General features: G+C 39.0%; 1 protein-coding gene across 9 annotated transcripts in view; it reads right to left on the bottom strand.

Moving 5' to 3' along the window:
* Positions 1 to 23,284, bottom strand: part of tcf4 (transcription factor 4) — a 238,810-nt gene that overhangs the window by 33,087 nt on the left and 182,439 nt on the right. For all 9 annotated transcript variants that reach the window (XM_069160760.1, XM_069160767.1, XM_069160785.1 and 6 more), the window contains 7 exons: positions 15,289 to 15,394; positions 13,377 to 13,525; positions 12,132 to 12,279; positions 7,915 to 7,985; positions 7,669 to 7,747; positions 3,767 to 3,846; positions 2,310 to 2,519 (listed from right to left, as the gene is read on the bottom strand). In XM_069160760.1, coding sequence (XP_069016861.1) covers positions 2,310 to 2,519; positions 3,767 to 3,846; positions 7,669 to 7,747; positions 7,915 to 7,985; positions 12,132 to 12,279; positions 13,377 to 13,525; positions 15,289 to 15,394 — 843 coding nt within the window. The remainder of the gene's footprint in view (positions 1 to 2,309; positions 2,520 to 3,766; positions 3,847 to 7,668; positions 7,748 to 7,914; positions 7,986 to 12,131; positions 12,280 to 13,376; positions 13,526 to 15,288; positions 15,395 to 23,284) is intronic.

A 23,284-nucleotide genomic window follows, 5' to 3' on the forward strand; every position in this document is an offset into this window, starting at 1 on the left:
CTGCAGATCTGCTGAGTGGGTGGATGATCTCTGTGTGTTGCAAGGTGACACATCTTTACATCATAATTTGATTAATTTATATGTATGCAATCTGGTGTAATCTAATGGGTTGCACTCAGGGTAGGGTTAGAAACATGTTGTCCCTTTCATGCATGGTAATGTAGTGCACAAAGTATTACAGTACACCGCCACCATCCACTGCAACCTAATGAACGAGAAACATAACTTTTCTGACAATGTCATCAAAAACCAAAAACACAACAGTTTTGTTACAATAGAATTTGTTGTATTACACTAGATTGCCCAGGGGTTCCCATATGCTCAATGAGTGTACAGTTTATTAGATTAGCGCAACTTCAAGAGCAAAGAAGCAGTAAAGGACAATAAAGTACACCCACGTACGTAGGTGTACTTTAGACAGACAGACAAAGGTGAGAGGACAATGATGCAATACTGAGCTGCAGGAGAGAGAGACAGCTGGACAGACATGCGTGAGAAGAAGATAATCTCTGAGGGAGTCGGCCAAAACACACACACACACACACACACACACATCGACACACAGGTGTTCTCCATTTAGAAAACCACACTTCAAAGTAAATACTTTAACAAAGAACAGAGACAAAGGGACAACGCTCTTGAACTACTGTAGTGAGAACACAGTGCAGTACTGCTGCTATTCCCTACAGCCTGCTGTGTCCATTATAGACACAACACAACATTGCTGGACCAAAAACTATGTAGTGTCCATTATTTCTATCAGTAATAACCACACTGTACTCACCAACCAACTGGCTAAGATGTGGGAAAACGGTAACGCGACTAAAAAAAAACCACAAGCTACCATACAATCAGACAGATTATCCACATTATCTAAACTGCACCTAATGATTTTTTTTACATTGTCAATTAATCCTTTCTTTATTTTTATTGAATCCCTTCATAATTCAGCCAATGAGATGTTAAAAACCTGTACAAATTAGCTTTGCTGAATAAAACATAACGTCTTCAAATGTTTTGTTTTGTTCCCCAAAATATTTTGTTTATACTCATATTTGACACAATTTTTAAAAAAATATTTGGTATTTTTGTGTTTGCTTTATTTGTCTGTTTGGGGAAGTGAAGTGTGATAAATGAACCTGTTGTTTTTATTACAGCCCATCTGATCCATCTGACCACTCACACAGAGTCACTGTGTCAGTGTTCTGTGTTCCCAAATCTTAGCAATTAGTCTTTTCATTCAAATTTAGCTGAAATGTTCAAAGAATCACTACAGAAAAATGCGACTGCATCACCGCACTAGCTGACTAGCCGCACTGTGCATCAGATTAAACAGTGGGACAGGGAAGAGTGCAAAACAACATCATTGACATAAGTCAAATGTAAACAAATGAAAATGTGATGGAATTACAGCATTTAAGTTTGTCTCATGCATTCATGTTGACAAGAGTTCCAGTTTCCTCACCGGTGTCCTTAAAACTCTATGGTCACATGCTTCACGAACGTCAGGATTCATTGTGCATCTGTTTCCATGGAACTTTTGACACATTATCGCAATATGCTTTTATCAGTACACCAGCTAATATGCACAAGTTGAAGATGTGCCTAAATACTGATTCATTAAAACTCTCTTCATATGATTATTGTTGACAGGAATGATGGCGAAAACTATGTGGAAAACGGCTAATTTCGGACACAGTCCAGACTTCAAAACGACATAGGTGTGACTGAACATGTTCAGACATCTGGATGTGTTTATACTGTACGCTGTATTTCATAAGGCCCTCTCTCTCACTCGCCCTCCTACATCTCCTTATGTCACATAGCTGTTTAGTTCTTTATGTTAATTATTTCAAGTTGACAAAAAGAGCCTTAAGTCCTAAATATGGAAAACATTACTGCTGTCTGACTTCACGTTTTCAGTTTGAACCTTCTCTCCTCACCTGCTTCCTCTCTGAGTTTTTTTTTTCAGTTATGTGAAGTCCAAAATTCAGTCTATACTCATGCCTTTGATTTCCCTATGTAGTAATTCTACTTAATTTTTCAGCTCCAGCCTTACTGGTCAAACTCCATGACAAAGAAGCATTATTAAATTAAGGACTCCTTTCTGTTAAATAAAAAAAAAAAAGTAGCTGCAGTAAAACATAAAATGACCTAAGTTCCCAATCCTTTCTCAAGTCCTTCAGGTTTTATGAGCCCAAAAGTCAAGTAAGTGTTTTATAGTAGTATTAAGGTTGGCTGGTATCAAACATCAAGGTTTCAGCCTAAAATGTGATGTGCATGTTTTACTTAAAAGACTCAGGTCCTACCATGAGGGAGTGTCTGTTGGCGGATAGCAGTCCCGTCCCATAACCGCTGCCCAGAGCACCCATGGCGCCATTGTGCGTATGTGCTGCTCCGATGAGGTTGTGCATGTCGCCATGACCGCTGGCCATACCCGTCGATGGTCCCACCGCGTGGCTCCGCAATACATGGATGGCATCGTCCAAACGCTCCAAACGGTCCTCGATACGACTTTGCTGCAGAGTGAGAGAATACAGAAAGAGATAAACGACACGCGAAATGCTCTCTGAACTGAAGCAGTCCTGACAATCAACAATCATCCGCGAGTGACGTTTTGATGAAACAGAAAAGCAGATAATAACCTGATAGCTATGATTTATTCGTAGCTTCAGAAAGGATTCATGTTTTTCTACATCTGTCACCGTAATTGTTGTACGTTGTTTCCAAAGATTAATATACTGTAATCCTTTGCAGCTCTGTTGTTGTCTTAAAACTATCAAAACAGATTAGTGAGCCACACTGTTGCACTGGCTAACATGTTCTTTCATTGCCCTGAACACAAACACCGTAGTTAATGTGGACTCAGTCAAACATACACCTTTCCACTGCCACAAATACTCACTAACTTCAAGAAAATAGTTGCCAACAAATGTACAATTTCTTTCAGATTGAAAAACTGCGGTGCCTAGCTGTTTTAGTAATTTACAAAGACTGTTTTAAATATGAAACTACACGTAACCAAAGATTTACATCAGAAGTAGGAGCAGTGGACTTGGGCCAGAGTGCAGTCACCGTAGAAAACCGGTAACATATTGGTCTTGTTTTGTTTTATGGAATTTGTTAAAAACAAGAAAAATCTAATATAGTTAGGACTATCTGAGTGTGTTGGAATGAAAATCTTTATGAAACAAAATGTTCAACCAGTTAAGGCAGCATGGAAAATGTGTATCTCTGATCTCTACTTCAGAAGTAGAAAAGAGAAACTAAAAGCAAAGCAAATGTATCAGACTGACGTGAAAGAAAGGTTTCCTTTTCAAAAGGACACTATGTTTTTTTTAAAAAGAGGTTTAAAGGGCCAGTAAGGGTCACTATCTCCATGTGGATAGTTCTTATTTTATTGAAGTTATTAGTTATTTCTTTCTGAGATTTCTGCTTGGTGAATCGAATGCAGTTTGTTTTGCAGACAGCATTGAGCAACTTAAATAATCCTTTCCAGAAAAGGTGAAGTTGTTTCTCCACATACCAGTTCTTACAAGTTTTTAACTTTAGCAGAGAATTATGGAAGTTAGTATAAGCAATTTAAATGAGCATATTAAACACAACACTATTGTGATGATGGCACAACTTCCAGTGTAGGAAGCAAACAAAAATACAATACTATCTGCTGTCTGCAATTTTTAAACAAGATAAAATGGGAAGATGGATGAATTGACATATGTATAATACACCATCTATAAGTATTTATGTGTCAGTGTGTGTCTACCAGAGAATGTAGTGGAGCCTCGTAGTTTGGCGACGATGCTCCTTGTCCGCCGTTCCTCGACCAGGTGGCTGAACTGGCAGCTAGGAAAGAAGAGACATCATCAGGAGAGGATGTGAGAACAAGGAGAGGTCTGAGAGAGAGTAAAAGCAACAACATGAGAGGATTCAGATAACAGGCAGATTTGAGAAAGAGATAGGGATGAGACTTCAACTTTTTTTATGTTCTGCTTTTTTCTTTAACTTCAAACACACATCCTTCCATCTGCATGTGTTCTGTGATAGACCCAGTCGATGATAGGATAAAAACCTGCAGAAAATGTCTAGATGTCTGTGGATTTAAGCCAAAACCTCCTGCTTTTATATGTCAAAGAAAGAGGCCACTCAACGTGCAGTGCCAAACTCCAGACAAAATGTCTTTACACACAAGGAGGCTCTCTTTGTATCTACTCGTGGTGCTCGGACATAATAGAGACAGAGACTGGAAGAGAAGACAAAAACAAATCAACTCATATCTCATAACAAAAATGCTAATATCGGGCTTTTGTCTTTGAAAAGCTACAAGTGGTTGATTAGCATGGGCCCTTTGCAGAATAAACAAGCTTTTGTGCTGGTCTGTACTCTGAAGGGTCGCGTCTGAATCGACAGGTCTAATTAGCTGGTAGGCAGAGGAGAGACATAGAGTTGAGTGAATTTACATTGATATGAGGCTCTGAGAGATAAAGGGCTGTCAGTAGATTTCAGAGGAGAAACAAGAATAGCCACAATAGCTGTTAAAACTTTGTTTTTCTTTTTTTTTAATACTACTACAGAAGGGGTTTCATTAAAGGTGGGTGGCAAAAGTCACAAATGCTGGCTTAAAATTGGGATTAAGTTTACCGTGTTCACGAAAAGAGTTCATCTTCTGGTATTTGCGACTTCTGAATTTTCTGAAAGCTTAGAGTTCATGAGTTGTGATGTGTTTGCTGACCTTTCCAGAAATGGCGGTGGAAATGGAAGTTCATTTTTCATTGGACAGTAAGTTAATAGTGTAATTTTAGTCCAATAGTTTTTGTTGTTGTTGTTGTAATTCAATAATATGTGTGAGGAAAATATTTTCTTCCCTCTGTCATTGTGCCTTTGTATTTTCTGCATTACGTTACCCTCTGGCTAGTTTGCTAAATTGTTAGTTGCTGTGGCTTCTAGACATCCATGTTGCCTCATAGCGTTCTTATGACTTAACCACTTGAACGGCAAGCATACTTCCTGTTGTAACCATGAGCTGAAAATTCCATTTGAAGGCAGCAAATCTTTCATCTTTCTCAGTTTTATTGCATGAGGGTTTGTGATGCGTAGAAAAATGGTTTCACCATTTGGCAGTGGTCCTTTTCCCGTGATTGTATATCTAAAAAAACTTCTTTCCAGGCCAGTGAGCATCACTGATGAAGCCGAAAGTTGGGGTAATGTGGTTTGATTATTACGCCAAAATCGCACCACAACTCTTCTGTGGCCTTGTTTATAAAACGCAAAGCCAATCAAAGTTGAACTTGATTTTAAAAATTAATGAAGTGAACTAAACACTTTACTATGAACACTTTTGCATTCCAATGTAATCCAAAACAGTATTTCTGTCATAAATATACAAAGTTGATATTTTTTTCAGAGCTGTTGTCAAAGAGTTTATTATCTATTGAGTTTTTGTTTGTTTCATATTTACCTTATTTAGTACAGAGGCAGGAAATGTAGGGTAATGACAATACTGGTCCAGCCGGTCCAGGAATCAAACCAAACTCAATGCATTTCTGCCAATGTGGTAGGCCTGGGTGTTTAAACTTCTCAGCTATCCAGTCGTTCCCGCTCACAGCTTATCATTGAGGTTGTAGTGGTTGGTGGTGCATTATATTGAAAAATGCCCCAAACATTGTCATCTTTATACTGTACATGAAGATATATCTATCATGTACATTTCTTATAATATATAATAATTTAGCAAGCTCACAGTATATGTTCCACTGCCAACTGTTCTTGCTAATGACATTCATTTGTTTTTGTACCCTCACAGAGGTTATGGAGACTGCACCTTACAATCCTTACAAAGAAGCATTTGATGAAGACTCAATAAACCTCAAACACAGAGATCAACACATGGCGTTATAGATATTACACTGAGTATGATGGTCCCTTTCTCACTTTAAATGTTCTTTAAAAAAAGGAGAAATTAGATGTTTCCAAAAAGTAGTCACCATATTTTTCAGTTTGAAAACCACAAATAAATCAGCATGGTTTGTCCCAACCATGCTGGGACCTGCCCAGGCAGGTAAAGCACTCCCTTCCCCCCTCCCTTTTCTCTCTTCTCCTTTTTCTGCCCTCATCGCTGATCTCTTCCTTGTAACTCTGATCTCATCTCATTAGCACATGTTTCTTTTTTTCATTGTCTTCCTATTTTGTCTCAGTCTTTTCAACCCTCTCTCCTTTATTCATATTACATGCTCATTTCCATATGCTAATTAATGAATAATCACCTGGGTACATTCATGTGCAAATACAAATATACATATTAAACGCCAGGGTAAATTAATCTTAGTCCAATGCTGTAAAACACCCTCGCAAAATTAGTCTTGGATATCAATTCGCATGTAGTTTACTCTAATGGGCTTCATTTTTAATTTGTAAAAAGTGGAGTAACTCTGACACAATGATAAACACCAATTATGGTTTAGCAGGCAGTATCCTAGGCAGCTATAATGACTAGGAGGAGGAGGAGGAGAAAGAGGAGAAAGAAGAAGGGGGGGGGGGACTTGTGTTTTCAGAGCTGGTAGGTTTGTGAACGATTTGTCGAAGTGGTGCTCGTAATTAAAGCTATCAGTCACAAGGAGCAGTGGATAAATATCAAACAGAATTTGTAGAAGCCACAATTAGAGACAAATTGGACACAACTATTATTAGGAAAAGTCATTTTTCACTTTAAGGGGCGGCTAGAGTTTACAGCATCAGCAGAGAAGGAGTAATTGGAGGAGGAAGAGGGGAGTGTAGTGTCCTCTCCGCTCCCCTCTTCCTCCTCCAATAATTAATGATTTTTGTGTTTTTTTTTTTTTTTTTTACTCTGAGCGACTGCACTAGTAATAAAGAAAGGAATTCCCTTTAAATAATTAAATAAAATAAATACATTATTTTTGATTTTGAGTTTAAATAACCCTTATATTTTTCTTTAAACCAGATATGTGATTTAAACCAGAGCTGCATTTAAGTCAACTGAAAATAAGCTTTTGTCAAGTGTCAGGTCATTTGAAAGAGGTTCAACTTACTTTTCAAGTAATTTAAAACTAGTCCAAGTCAAGTCAAAAGTAATTTCAGACAAATTAAATCAAGTGCAAAATGAGGTCAAATATTTTACCATTTTAAAAAGGTCAAGACAAGTTGCAAGTCATTTGAGAACCGTTAAAGTCAAGTCTGATCTCATTTTAGAAAGGTCGAGGTCAACTACAAGAGGGTTACGTTAATTTCCTGGTCATCTGAAACAAGTTTGAGTCATTTGAAAGGGATTCAAGTCGTCATTTTTGATCATTTTGATTTTTAAGTCATTTAAAACAAGTTCAAGTCTCAAGTCCTTTGAAAATATACATTTATACAAGTCGTCAAATCTCAATACAATCAAACATGAAGTCAAGAGTAATTTAAGTTTAAGTTCAGTTCTCAAGTCATTTGAAACAAGTTCAGGTCTAAAATAATTTAAAACAAGTTCTAGTCTCATGTCATTTTAAAGAAGTTCTTGTTTTCAGTCCACATTTCTGTAATTTAAGCAGATCTGACTGCAGTCAAAGTCTTAAGTCAGCTTTGCTTCTTCCTTCTATAAAGGTTGGTTCAGTGTTGGTTTGGTGACAATGTAGCTGGTGCGTGCTGATTGGACCACAAGTGTCACGTGCTTACCAGTGAGGGAGGGCGGGGAGCCGACTGGGGTGGATGGATTGGATGAGAAGCTGTTGTTCGTGTGATCTGGAGAGTAGATCTGGTAAAAAAAAGAAAAAAAAGAACAGTCAGAGTGGCAAGTGCTGGAAAACATCATACAGATAGATTTTATTCATTATTTGTTCCAAAAGCCTTGAAAATACTGAAATAGAATTAAACAAAAAAATTATAAAATGTGGGTTTATGTGGTGTTCATGTTGAACTTACAGATGCAAGTGCTTTCCCTAAGGCATCTCCTGTCTGAGAACTGGTGGCTGCTCCGCTCTGTGTTCGGTTAGCTGTGAAACACACACACACACACACACACACACACACACACACACACACACACACACACACACACACACACACACACACACACACACACACACACAGGGGAAAAAAGGGATGTATTCTTGAAAATAAGGATGTTGTTAACTACATATTAAATTATTCAACCCATCTGCGCCACACTTAAACCGGCAAAACATGTTCATTAAAACAGGAAATTACACTTTCAGTTTGGAAACAGCAGGAGAGTTGTATGTTGTCGTCCACCAAAAACTCCAACTCTACTTCTTTAAAAACATGTCCTCTTTGTCCACACAATTTTGTTGCGTTTACTTTTAAGTCTCCATTTGTTCTTTCTTTCTTTCTTACACAGGGAAAAAGAGGAGTGGAAGCTTTTCATTACACATGTCCGATCATAACTGGAGAGTAACTTTATTCTAGCGACTCTAGTCTGATGAGAGGAACAGTTTGCACCATTGGTTAGCGTGGCAAAGCTAATATAAAAGCTTTCTTGTCAGATGTGTTGCCTCAAAGGTCAGCACTGTCGAGGCCAAATCATATTTCTCTTAAGTTCAAGCTTTGTAGAGATTTACTTTGGCCCAGCACAATAATCCACTTCTCACAGGTAATTTTGCTCTGAAATGTATTTGCTGTCATACTTTTGACCAAAATCAGAAACAGACTTTACTAAGAGGCGACATTCAACATTGTCATCTATTCCCATTTTAACTAACAGCATGTGTTTGGGTGGACTTTAAATACAACTAAATCTGTTTCACACACTTGAAGAGCCAGAGAGGAAGGAAGTGACCTCACATGACCAGATTAGTGCCCCCCCTCCCCCTCACTCCACTTCCACACACACACACTCTCGCAGAGACTCTGACATGCCCACAGCTCATCTCTCCTGATAGCAGATCCCAGATGGAAAGTTTACGCTCGCACACACAAGTTATACACGCGCGCACACACAGAGCGTAGCAAAAACACACATCCTTTCACGGCAAATGAACCCATTACAGAGATTGGCAGAACTGAACTTCTTTAAGCTGTTAGAAAGAAGAGAGAGAAAGACAGGTAGAGAGACAGACAGGAAGCAGCATATGTTTAGGGGTTAAAGCCTCATGTCTCACTCATGCCACACCATTGGCCTAGTAAACCATCCAAAGGATTACTTTTACACACACAAACTCAGATCCTCACTTGATGCATAATTTAGAACAGATGCAGGAGAAAATCTTTTTCATAAATGAGAGCTTATAGCCACGATGGAGGAAAACATTGACCGGATGAAACTGATTTGTATGTTTTTCTTTTTATCCGTCCATCACCTCTTCAAAGAGAACAATATACTTTTCAATCTAGAAATCAAATTATTATGATTGGAATTTTTTCATATTTTTATGCATTTGATGCCCAGTTCCCTCGCTGCAGACCAACTCCACACCATATGCTAATTATTTACAGTGTGTATATACTAGCTTTGATAGCATGATTAATTTACCATTTTTGAGGACTTATTCTCATTACAGCTACATCTTTTTTGTGGGAGAGAATAGCTCCTTTATTTCCTTTAAACATTGCAACAATATTAATAATGAATCCCGCATGTTTAGTGTGCATAAAACAGAAGATCCTTGTGCAGCCATGAGGATATAATCCCCTACCATTAATTATGTTCATTGAAAAGCATGAACGAGCTAGAAACTGAATCTGATAATATTATTTCTAAAATCAATGATAATCTTTTATAAACTGGACTGAAAGAAGTATTGTACCCAACTTTTGAGCATGAAACACTCCCTTTTGGATTTGTGACCTTTATGTAATAGACATTTACTTCCTTTTTCACCACACAAATGTTATGTATCTGCCGTTATGCTTGAAGCCTGAATGCAGATATGTGTGTTGGTTTGATGGCAAGAGAACTTACAGATCATGCAGACAGACGGTGAAGTTAGTTATGCTGCAGGAGGTGCAATAAGCCTCTATGGACAATGTCCCTTGTAACCAGTTTGTTATTAGCATTATTTGTAACAGACATGAATCCATGGTGACCACAGCTCCTGTTCACTGGAAAGAAAAGTCCCTTGTTTACCAGTCCAAAATCAGAAAAGCGTCTGTAACCACTCTGTGTCAGTGTTTCAGCGTTCATGTATGTGCACATGTGTGTCATGTGCTCATATTTAAACAACAGCATCATGTTTTTTATTAGGTTCCTCTTGTGTTTACACTCATCTACTCTGGCTCGTGTTTGAGTGTGTGATATGGTTGTGGAATGTTGGAGATGTCTTCCCATGAAAACAAACTTTCAATCTGTTTCTTATTGCTGTCCTATTTGTTCTACGGAACTCAAAGCAAGGGGTCCATATGGCATGCTGTGTGTGTGTTTGTGTGTGTGTGTGTGTGTGTGTGTGTGTGTGTGTGTGTGTGTGTGTGTGTGTGTGTGTGTGTGTGTGTGTGTGTCGGTGATGTCAAGGCTGAGCCAAAATGGAGTACAAGTGTTTTTCTCAGTTTGGTTAAATTCCATTTTTGACTGCTTGTCTGTTAATAAAGAAGTTTAGTATCTATGTGGTTTAAATCATCTGGGTTTAATCATAGAGGGGAGGGCTGTGACTGATTATGTGGCCATAAATGAAGATATAGACTAGCTAATAGGGAAGAACTGTTGAGCATATCTCTCAAGTCATAAATGTGAACTATTGAAAAAACTTGAGGAATTGTTAATTTTGCAATAAACCAAACAAACTTTGTACTGATGATGACGTCAAATAAATATTACCAAAGTTATTTCAGTGCACCCTCAAGGGAGCATGGATGTATGGAGTAAATATCATGTCAATCCATCCAACTGGTGTTGGAAAAAGAAATCATTGTAATTGTGATACTGCAGGAAAAGTAGGAGGATCACCACTACCACTGTCAGTCGGCTCATCCTCTGGGGACCTTCAACATCTGTATAAAATTGGATGGCAATGTGTCCCATCATCATCATCATCATTGAGACCCATTTAGTATATTCCAGGAATTGGGAATGTCACAATTAAAGTGGATGCTTATTTTTCAGTTAAATAATTAGATATGCAGACACAGACTGACAGCTTTTGACTTTGGATGCCACCAACACTTTTACAGTCTACTATTTTAAAGAGTGATGTTACAAGTTTACAGTTGAAGATTTCAAAGTTTGTTCTACTTTGCTTGAAGACTCAAAAGGCGCAATCCCAATCTACATATGGATTTAGGGACTTTGAGGCGCATTCCTTGTAAGTCAGCGAGGACTTTGGCTGTCCCGATGTCAAATGGTCTAGTCCGTTAGGGCTGATACGAACTTTGTGACCCTGTTATGTGCCCTTTCTGTGAGTTCGCATATCTGCTGACTTTCCTGAGAGATTTATCGTCAAGCAACAGCACCTCGCTACTTGCTGTTATGGTTATTTATGTTTGTATAAAGTTGTAAAGTTTGTCAAATATCTGCATTACTTATGTTGATACCTTTTTTTTTTTATCTTTGGTAATTTGCTAAAATGTATAAATGTATAAACATTAAATACACAATGAATTGGAAGGTGACATCAACCACGGCCAATTAAAACAACTCCTCTCATCCCCTTTAAAACTGCTGAGATACAGTGATTCAATTTCAAAATGGCTGAAGAAGGAGCAGACTGTCACTTTACACAGGAGGAAACCAAAATACTTGTCCAGTAGTTTCAGGCTCATGAAGCTCTGAATTTATGGTACTACAAGTCGACCTCCACAGGCTGATGATTTTAAATTGGCTTGTGAAGAGTTAAATAATATTATGAATGGCTCTTCCCGTATTAGGAGCACCACTGCCCAGTGTAGGAGAAGTTTTTTGGGGCGTCAAGGGTGGTGTCAAGGCGTTGGAAATGTGGATTATTTAACGCATACATTTTTTTTGCTATCACATCATTAATTAGATATAAAATATACTGAAATCACGTGGTGACTGGCAAAAAATTACAGACACCCAATGCAAAAAACAAAAAAAAAACGCTTGTGCCTCGTCGCACTGCTATCATTTGAAAAAAACACGGCGGTCCCATTAGCAACCATTTAATGAATTTGTGCGCTCACATGGCCCTTTAGGGTGGGGATTGGGATTAGGCCAAATACACGAGGTGTCTTACCCATGATGCTTTCTGTGCCATTGGTGGGGGCAGTGCAAGAGGCAGTGCTGTAGTGATTGGCCCCGCCCCCACCACCTCCGCTTCTGTGGAAGCTGGACATAGGAGGAAGGCTGGAGCTGATATCTGCAGACGAGTGTGATGGGTAGCTCTGCAGAGAGAGAATGAGATCAAACTTTAACTTAAAAACCCCTGTGAAACAGATTACATTAGAACAAAGAGAAAAAAAAGAAGGAAGTGGTGATAAACATCAAGCCTGTTCACTGGAGAATCACACAAAACTTTTACTAATTGACAGAATCATCATCGAATGACATTTGACAGCAGGGTTTTAATATATTCATCCCTACTGATAGATTTAAGTGATCATTGTTGCTCATAGCTCTAAACTCAAAAGGTTATAACCAAATTTAATTATAATCACCATAGCTTCAGTTACTTGTGCTAGAATTTTTTTCCATAGCCAACAAATGACCGAGCGTTTTCATGTCATTGTCATTTTGTCAAACAATGATGTTTGCCGGAGATTGACAGACTCTAAATGGGTAGAGTATTTTCAGTGTTGTTCCGGGCTGTTTATCAGTGGATTTTCATACAACCGTAAAAGTTAACCTTAGACATAAAACAAGTGAAATCAAAACTCAAGGGCTACTCCACACATCACACCTCACTGTGCAAAGCTTTTGAAAACTTCACAAAAAGCCAGTACACCTAACCAGTTGAGTTAGGATTTGCTTTTATTTTTAAGGTCTACACGAACATTCATTGTATATATAATTTTTTGATACAGATAATACCATACAAATGCAAATATAGTAGGATTAAATTTCATTTTTCAGTGAAACATACAAAAGAGGAAAAGAGACCCAGCCCTTGCTTTCCTTAAGATTCAGCATCGAGAGCAATCCATTTATCTATTTTTTTGATATATCTTATTCTTGATTACAATTAGCAGGGTTCATTGGACATGTGTGTACAATATGTGGTTTAAACCCAAAAGTGGACAAAAACAAGAAGGAAAAAAAAGAGAGACAGAAACAAAACACAGTTTTATTTTATTTCATTTAAGATCCAAATCTTATGGAATTTGACTGGTTAGCCATTGGGGGGAAACCAGAAAATAAATGAAAACTAATTTTGTTGACAGTAACTTAGCGAGAGTAAATATATGTTTAACTGGAGGGATTTCCAATAAAAACGACCATTTGGATATATTTTGGATATACTGTGATTGACAGCTCTACTCACCAGTCTGTCGTGAGGATGAATCCCACAGTAGGAGGAGCTCTGGGTGGGGCCGTGGGCTGAGTTCCCACTCCCCAGCATGCTGCTGTGGTAACCCTGCTGGCTCATACTGCTACTGCTGCTGCTCCAGGGATCGCCGCTATGGTGACCATCTGACGGAAGGAGACACATAGAGACATTGAGTGGAAGAGAAGTTGGAGCTGGGTGACGCATATGACAAATGTAATCTTGATTTTATTTTTTACTCTTTACATAAATTCAAGTCAAAGTATTCATCATCAATTCATATCTTTCTTTTTCTATTATCCTTTCACATATTGTAAACATTGTTCAGATTCTCCGCTGCATTTGAGCTTTGAGCTGGCAGAAGTGCAGGCGCAAGTTCACCTCAAAATTGACCCTAAAATGGCACCACACGAATGCATCTTTACTGACACACTCCCTGTTGCGCCGTTCGGCCCTTCTCGGTGCAGTCAGGTTCACGTTGACTCACTAAAATTTCAACACGCCACAATGCCATGCATAAAAGCACAGATGCAACCGGATTTGTTCTGCGCCTGCCCTGCACCGGGTACAAAAAAAGTGCCCTCAGATATGTACCAGAAAATGTGCTACACTAGCTGGATTTAACCCGTTGGAGTTTTCAAGGGTAGTGTAATGTGTGTTTCAAGGGAAATAAATTCATAATGTAAAATAAAATCCTATGATTATATGTATTTTTGCCACTGCAGTGTGTAGTTGTGCAACACCTGTTCGAAAACCATTCCATGCCACTGAAATAATACAACTACTTTTCTTGTTCATTGTCTCTTTTTGCAGTTGTCTCGGGCTGCTGCCATTATTCAAGTGAGTCTGACTGGAAAAGATCACACGTCTCCAAGGGAACAGCTATTTCATGATTTAAACATTTTCCTACATGTGATGCTGTGTACTGGTTACAGATTAGTGTAATCCCTGAGCGTGCGACAAGTTAAAAACATACTGAGGTTTCTCTCTGCTGTCAAACCTTCCTGAGACTCATGGCAGCTCTATGCAGTTCAGTAATCTGACCCACTTTGTGCAGTAACCTGATTTCAGAAAGCATCCATGGACATGGGACACCTGCTTTCCTTCTTCAGGTTAAGAATTTAAGATTAAGCCAGTTAACGCACATCTCTACCGGTCAAACCGGATTTCTGAGACCACGTCTACCTTCTGACATTATTTAAGAATGAAAGTACTGTATATATGTGACAGGCACCCACGTGAGTGAGGAAACAAAAAAGTCTGGGGGAAAATATTTTAACTTCAGTAAGGCATTTGGTACACTGGAAACAAATGAAGACAGGCAGGATTTCAGGCTCTCAGGGGTAAGTTGTACAAAGAGCTGTCCAATCGCATCTGAAATCATACGTGTTTATAGTTTTTGTAGTCACACTACAAGGCGTCTTCGAGATGGAGTCGTCATGGTAGTCTTTAAAAACAGGGATGATGCCAGACATTTTTAGGCAGTCTCTTCAAAGAAACATATACGATGTTACATATGACTGTACACATTGAGTGCCACAAACAATTCTGTCAATGCAACCATTTGAGAAACTCTTTTGATAGAGTATACTGACACTTTAAGAACTCTTATATTTCTGTATGTCTACAGTATTCACTTGTTTGTCTGGCAAGTGTTCAGTAAAATAATAAATATGACTCAAATCTTTGGCTGATTTTGGTTGAAGAACAACTTTCAGGTCAATGTGCTGAATCTTATTGTGTAATCCAGAGTGAGCTCAGGAATGTAATGGTGGGAGGTTTCATGAAGGACAGATCGTGAGTGTTTGTTTTGTGTGTGTGTGTGTGTGTGTGTGTGTGTGTGTGTGTGTGTGTGTGTGTGTGTGTGTGTGTGTGTGTGTGTGTGTGTGTGTGAGAAGTGTGAGAGTACCTGGCATAAAGAAAGAACTTGGAAAACCCGCACTCGGAGGTTTAGAGGAGGGGTAACCCGGTGAATCCCTGTTGTAGTCGGCTGTACTGGCAGATGGAGCGTACACCTGCAAACACAAATAGAAAAACACACAACGTCACACTAAAATAAGAAATTCTATTCTCTCATTCTCCTCTTGGAGGTCCAGCAGGCTAGATATCATTTCCAGCAGGCTGAAACAGATGAAAATGCTCTCCTTGATGAGAAATCACCATCAGGCTTTCTGACATGTGATTTCTATCTATCTATCTATCTATCTATCTATCTATCTATCTATCTATCTATCTATCTATCTATCTATCTATCTATCTATCTATCTATCTATCTATCTATCTATCTATCTATCTATCTATCTATCTATCTATCTGTCTATCTGTCTATCTGTCTGTCTATCTGTCTATCTGTCTGTGTATAAAACAAGCTCATAAATTACTTTGGTATTTTTTTACATTTTGTAAAAGTTTTATAGATTGTTATCTTCTACAAAATGAGATCAGTTAAAAATGTTTACGCGTCACACACACATTTTTTTTTCTCTATATTGATTTATGAATAGTTTGGATTTAAACTTTTGAGGCTATTCAAATTATATTAAAAACTTTTTATTAAATCAAGGTTTTTACAAGCTCTGTCAATTAATACCATAAAACTACTGTGGTAACCATGGTAACCATTACATTTACAGTGCATTTACGCACTTACATAACAATTATGCTTCAATGACTATAACATTGTTCCTACTACAACTACACAGCAGTCAGACTTCCTGTCAGTGCTTATCTTATAACAGAAAAGTAGTCGTTTTCTGAGCGACTTCTCTCGGGCAGGCAGGCGGGTGGGCAGCAGCGCAGCAGTCATGCAGCACACATGCAGTAACAAGAAAGACTGCAAGTACAACCGGCAGCCTGTCATCACTCAAAACAGGTGACGTCCTTTCTCAGCAACACAGCGGCTGCATGAGAACACAATGTCTGAGTTTGGTCATGTCTTCTACTGGGGGTCCCCGCAGCATACCTCTGTGTGTGTGTGTGTGTGTGTGTGTGTGTGTGTGTGTGTGTGTGCACATAGCGTGCGAACACTCAGCCATGACGCTGGCTTGCACTGCGTGACGCAAACCCTGGAACAGCTGCTGAAAGTGCTCTTCTCTCTCTCTCTCTCTCTCCCTCTCTCGCTCTCTCTCTCTCTGTGTCTCCCACTGATTCACATTAAAATGAAAAACCCCACTCCACAACTACACCTAATCTATCTCCATCCTCAACTGAAGACATGGGTTGCTTTGTTAACTTTTGAGCATTTGCATATGGATGGAACACAGATGTGGTAAAAAACAAATACGATGATGAAACACAGAAGGAATAAAAGAAAAAGATGAAAAGAAAACACTTGGGGGCATCACAAAAAACATCATGTCACTTCCCACACCCCCTGAGAGAAATTATTAAAAACAGAAAACATCTTAAAAGAGTTTCCGTCAAGCAAAAGCGCTGATGGCTTTTTTTTCTTTTTTTTCCCAGATCACTAAAGGCATGCTGGTTCGCCTTCTGCTTTTACTTCTGATTTCCTTTGCCTAGTTACATCCTACTTTCTGACAGGGAAGGTCTTTAGGACAAACCTATAAACTGACCACAAAGCCTACTTTTTGCAACACATAGCAAAGTGTGCAGAGCAGTGAAAATGATGGGAGCCAGAAGAAAGCAGAAGCCCCCCAGTAATGAACTTTCCCAACATTAAAGAAGTTTGTCCTATTTGGTAGCCAGCAAAGCAATGACAGATCAGCTGAGCTTGAGATGAGTAGATGAATCAAAAGAACCCAGCCATGACCTCCACTCTGATGTTTCGAAAGTGTTGTACCGCGCAGGTTGCAGACATGCAAGTGCTCGACGGCAACACGGACAGGATTTCTTTTCCCTGGGTGTAGTTGTTCCATGTTGTCGACCCCAAACAGAAAAACGTTATCGACGCTGACACTGTGTGCATATGACTTAAGTGTACAGGTGATCTTGTCCTCCATCTCCTCCACCTGGAAGAGCTTATGCGGTTTACCTGTTGCTGCATACTCATTTTTGTTTCTGGAGTCACAACTGTTGTACTCCTCTTTCCCCTTCAGCTCTGGAATAACAATCATCCTTGGTGTTGAAAATCCCATCACTAACAGGCTGCCAGCGTGGGAATATCTCACTGGACTCCATACTTAGAAACAAAGAGTCTAAAAAAGCTGTGAACCTGTCCTTTAACCCCACCTTTACCATCTGCCTTAAGCATGAGCTTTTCCTGATTTGTATCTCTTCATAGTTACCATTTTGATATTATAGATGATACCCTGTCAAATTGAGGTGGTGTAACATTAAATGTAAAGTAAAAGTTGTCAGCTCTGTTTACTTCCTGAAAAGAACCAGTCACATCAGGATCAGGACATCTAAGCAGCAAGGAACACTGGAAATTGTGGGAATCAAATACCAAGGGCAGGAAACACTCACCCACACACACAAACTCACACATACACAAATACTGAGCTGTAAGTGGGTAAGACAAGCCCATGAGCTGAGAGAGGTTGGTACCTTCCCACAATGCATCTTGTGCATGTGTGAGTTTAAGCATCCAAATCCTTCAGTGTCCCACACACACACACACACACACACACACACACACACACACACACACACACACACACACACACACACACACACACACACACACACACACAGTGTCTGTAGATGTCATTAGAGCTAAACTAAAATCTCCTTCAACTTCCGCCTTGCCCTCTCCCCTGAGAACTGAGTTTTTTGTACTCTGATCATAAAACCACATTTATTGACCGAGAGCCTGTACAATAATACACATTATGCACATGCACACACACATGCTGGTGTTGTTCCTGTTGAAATGATTTAGATATATGTCTCATGTGGTGCATACATATTTTCCCACTGAATGTGTCCTAAGACTGGTGACGAAAGGCTAAGATGTCTTTGTGTGCATGTGTGTTTGTGTTAAGTGTGTGTGTTACAGACAGCAACAGGTGCAGAGTGTGTTTAAGTCTGAAGAATGTAGAGACACAATAACAACCTCACTTCCTGCAGTCTGTAACACACACACACACACACACACACACACACACACACACACACACACACACATACATAGAGATACACATAAGTATCAGCATTCCCACAGTTAGCAGGCCTTGAGTCCATGAGAAAGCCTCACTTGTGTTGTAATTTTACTGACAATGGGCACACCGCCAACCACAATAAATAATACCAACCACACCAAACAGTGTACGCCCAATCAATAACCTTCCTTTGGAGCTATTTTCTATAACATTTCTTAGTTGGCTATTCCCCCCCAAAAAGTTGTTCTGTGAGTCTAACTGGTGGAAGAATCGATTCTTAGAATGCAATCCAGTCCAAACAGGCAGCATGGAAAATCATTTCTGTACCCTGATAGAAAGTATAACCATGTCTATGTACAGATTCTCTGTGTGAGCAGCATTGTAAAAATATGATACGAACCACAGTAGAAACCTAGTAGAAATTAGTTCTTTAATTCTAGGATCTGTGCCACAGTGGAAACAGAACAGAAATCCATTCTGTATACCACAACATAGATATATATACACACACACACACACACACACACACACACACACACACACACACACACACACACACACACACACACACACACACACACACACACACACACACACACACACACACACACACCTCTGTCACAAAGCAGAAACAGAAAAGGAACAAACAGTTGTCTGTGCAATAATAGAAAGTCAGTAGTGTGCAATAAAAGTGTAACAAAAGGCAATGAAACCTGCATTGTATTAAACACATTACAAAACATAAGAGACACCAGTGAAACCAGTTATATAAAGTCAGGATTTGAACCATATAAACACTAGAACAAGAACCGTAGGAGGCACATTGAAACCAGTGGAATTCTTTGTATAATGATGAAGTGGAACCATCTATGGACAAGGAACTGAGATGAAACTAGTTTGGTAAACAAGTGATGCATAACATTAACAGAACAAGTATTGTATTGTAGAGAAACATAATATAATTCTTACAATATGGAACAAAAACATGCTCAAACCAGTTCTTTAAAACTATTATTATATCATAATATGATATGTACCAGCTGAACCTGCCGTGTTCTGACACAACAATGACAGATACTAGAAAAGCTGATAGAAACCAGTTGTGTAAAATGATGATCTACAGCACAGTAGAATCCCTGGTGGAATTCAGTAGAAGTGGTTGGGTTCAGATTCGGAGAATCTTCTCATCAAAGCTTCGTTCTGTGTTGCCCCCGGTAACAACAGTAGAAAATAAAGCCACATTCCACTGAAAACTGATTCCTTATGGAGCTGACAACACACATACACTGAAAATATATCCGGAGCAACCAGCTGTGCAACTCACTGACCCAAAACCAACTGAAGAAAGACAACAGGAAGAGCTGTTAAAGTCAAAATTAGCAAAAGTTCCTGTTGTTACTGAAGTTACTGTATTGATAACTCAAGGAAAATTCAATCTAATAGAAAAACAGGTGTGTTCACATTAGGCTGTTCTTTTGATCCACTACCTGAAAATGTTTTTCTGAATTTGAACTTTAAACTGTCATATTTACCTTCAAAATGAAATAAAATAGTGAGATAGAAATTACTATTTCCTTTCAAAACCCAAAGAACCAAAAGTTAGAGGAAAAGAGCAGAACATGTATCACAACAAAAACATAACAAGCTAAAACATTTAATGGGCGGAATTTCATTTCAGTTTTAATTCAATGTCAAAGAGATGTAATATATAACATACAGTAAGTAAAATAAAAATAGCATACCATGGTCAAGCGAAGAAAAAGCAAAAAAATAAAATAAATAAATGCTGTATTATGACTGTGGAGGGATAAAAAGAGTGAAATGAAACAGAATCTATTTTCACCAGTGTGTCTGTTTTACCTTGTTGACATTAGAGAAAATGCTGCTCAGGCCAGAAGGCTTTTGTTAGAAAGAGAGAGTGGACAAAACAATAAATAGAACTGAATGAAATGCAAAAACTTGGAACCAGATAAAAAGACAGTAAACAGAAACAAAAGAGAGAGAAATGCAAAGAGAGCAAAAAAAAAAAAAAAGAAAAAAGGAAGAGCAGGGAGGCATTTTGTCTTTGTTCAGTGTTTGATGCTCTTTTTTTCCCAGTTATTGTCTCCAAATGTGGGGAGCATCTGTTCTACCTCACTGTCTGTCTCAACCTCTGTTGACTGGAAAAAACGAGTGAGAGAAGTAAAAAAGATGAGGAGTTTCTCCTGCTCTTCCTCTTCGTTTTCCTCAATAGTTTTTTAAAAGACGGTTACAACATATCACTTTACCTTAGCCTTTAACTAGTTATGCCTGAAGCTCTCTTGCACTTGCCTGCACTTTACACTGCAGCGCCTTTTAAATGCATTATGCTTTATTCTATATTTTAACTAATAGTGTGTTATCTTGTGCTGTCAAAATACAGGCTTTAGATGCTTTCAATTCATATTAATTGAACACATTGGTCTACTGTATGCACAAAAGCAAAGTGCAGTGATTTACAACCTGAAGTGTGTATAAAAGTAATTATAACGTACATTCCTCATTCCCATGATAAGACCACATTTCCCACAAACTCCATCACGTGTTCCTGTTGTTCCGGATAGCTAGTACAGGGTTTGTTTTGCTGATGAGACGAGAGGAAGCAAAGCTTTGCTGAGTGGAAATGAGGAGTTACTTTAATTAATAAAGTGAGTTTTGTTTGAAAAGACTTCATTAAAACCCTGGCAGAGCTTCTGTTGAGGATGTTTTTTGAGAAAGAATCGTGCGAATTTCACTAAATTAAAAGGTCCTGTAAATATTGCGGAGATTACTTGAAATTGAATTAATCATTGCAGTCGCAAGATCACAATTTTACTACGTTATCATGTTGTTACATCAAAATAAAAGAGCTTTTATCTTGCTGTCAGGACTTTGATTTATCCTTCGCATGAGTACGAATGAATATCCCCAACTCTAGTATGAGTAGCTTCAGAGGTGGGTCAGAAACCAAGAGTTGCAATCACCAATTCTTTTTTTGTGCCTAAACACAACGAACCTGAACCATAGAAGTGGAAAATCAGAAAGTTCGCATAAGGATAATTTTGTACTTACGAACAAAGCATTGTGCATTTTCATTAATGGAGGACTTGTTGATGTCAGTGATTAACAGCAAAACTTTTGACCAACAGGATACACCCCCCTCTGGATGTTTGGACTGTATACTGGTCACTGAGAATTACAGGCAAACAGCCAAATAAGCTGCCCTTCCAGATCAATACCAGGAGCACAAAGTGAAGACTGAAACAGACACATTTCTTCTTCAGAGCTCCAACCACCAACTACACTCATGATTCAGTTCTCATTAATTCGCCATTAATACACTTTTACAGATAGACGGTGAGACTGAAAACAGAATCAGAGACCAAAAACATTTTGCTCAGTAAAAGACTTAAATATGTCGCTGTCTTGTTTTTTCTTCTCCCTCACACACACACACACACACACACACACACACACACACACACACACACACACACACATACACACACAGAGTTTACCACACTTCATCCAAAGCAGATGTTCTGGAATGTGAACACTCAAAGGAGCAGTCACGAAACCTCTTGACAGACACACACACACACACACACACACACACACACACACACACACACACACACACACACACACACACAGTCGGCTGCACCTGTGCCTTTCCAGTTTTTTTCTCTCTTTGTTTCACTCTCTGCTTCCTCATCGCTGTCCTCTGCCTTTCTCATTTCTAACAGGCTGCTTTCACTTTCATCTCATCTTTATTCACTTTCACACAAACAGTTCAACACTGCGGGAACCAGAATAACAGGAGGTATGAAGAAAAGGCCACAAATAAAAACACAATACAGACCATTTGAAAAATCAGTTAAGTCAGTGGACATGTGGAACATTTCCCAAAGGTGAAGATTTGCTGCTTTACAGGAGTGTGCCTGTTTCCAGTAAAGAATCAGAAAGATAAATCCATCTTTCCATCTGCTATATCTGTCTCCTCCTGTCTTACCTCCCCCTCCACCTGTAGGCGCGCGTTTTCTCATCTGCATTTACTGCTCATGCCGCTGCGCTCTGAGGCCATCCGGAGGCAGACGTGGGAAAGCAAATCAAACACACCGCAGACGGATCAAACATCTTTTTTTTTTCTTTTTTGAAGGGGAGGTTGTTCTGTTTTTTAGATGTATTTTTATAGCGGAGATCTGAGTCGCGGCCTCGGAATCCTCTGAAGGTTAATTATGTCCCTGATTCAAACCACATGGAGGGAAAACTCTGTGCGTGTGTGTGTGTGTGTGTGTGTGTGTGTGTGTGTGTGTGTGTGTGTGTGTGTGTGAAAGCGGAAGGAAATCCCACCCACTACCTCCGAGCCGAGCCCTTTATTCTACCAACCTGCAATTGCACTAATATGAACCAGATGCACACACACAAGCAAACACACGCATACTCGCACAATATCACACACACACACACACACACACACACACACACACACACACACACACACACACACACACACACACACACACACACACACACACACACAGTTTTTTAGTATGGCTGCCTAATTGACTCCATATGATGCAGTAAGGAGAGAAAAAGAGAGACAGATTCAGCGAGAAGAGAAAGAAACAGGCAGAGTAAGAAAAGAAAGAGAAACGGGAGAAATAAAGAGGCAGATGGTGAAAACAACAGATATTCATAATAAAAAGAAAAGATAAAAAAAAATAAGATCAAATCAGGTATATTACAGAGATATGCGGAAAACAAAATACAGAATGAGAAATCAACAGGACGTTTTAATTTTAAAAACAGTACAGCAGAGGATGCATCCAAAAATAATTAAAATAA

Source organism: Embiotoca jacksoni, unplaced genomic scaffold, assembly GCF_022577435.1.
Source record: "Embiotoca jacksoni isolate LCO1_2020_lvr unplaced genomic scaffold, fEmbJac1.0.p SCAF_10, whole genome shotgun sequence".
Taxonomy (NCBI): Eukaryota; Metazoa; Chordata; class Actinopteri; family Embiotocidae; genus Embiotoca; species Embiotoca jacksoni.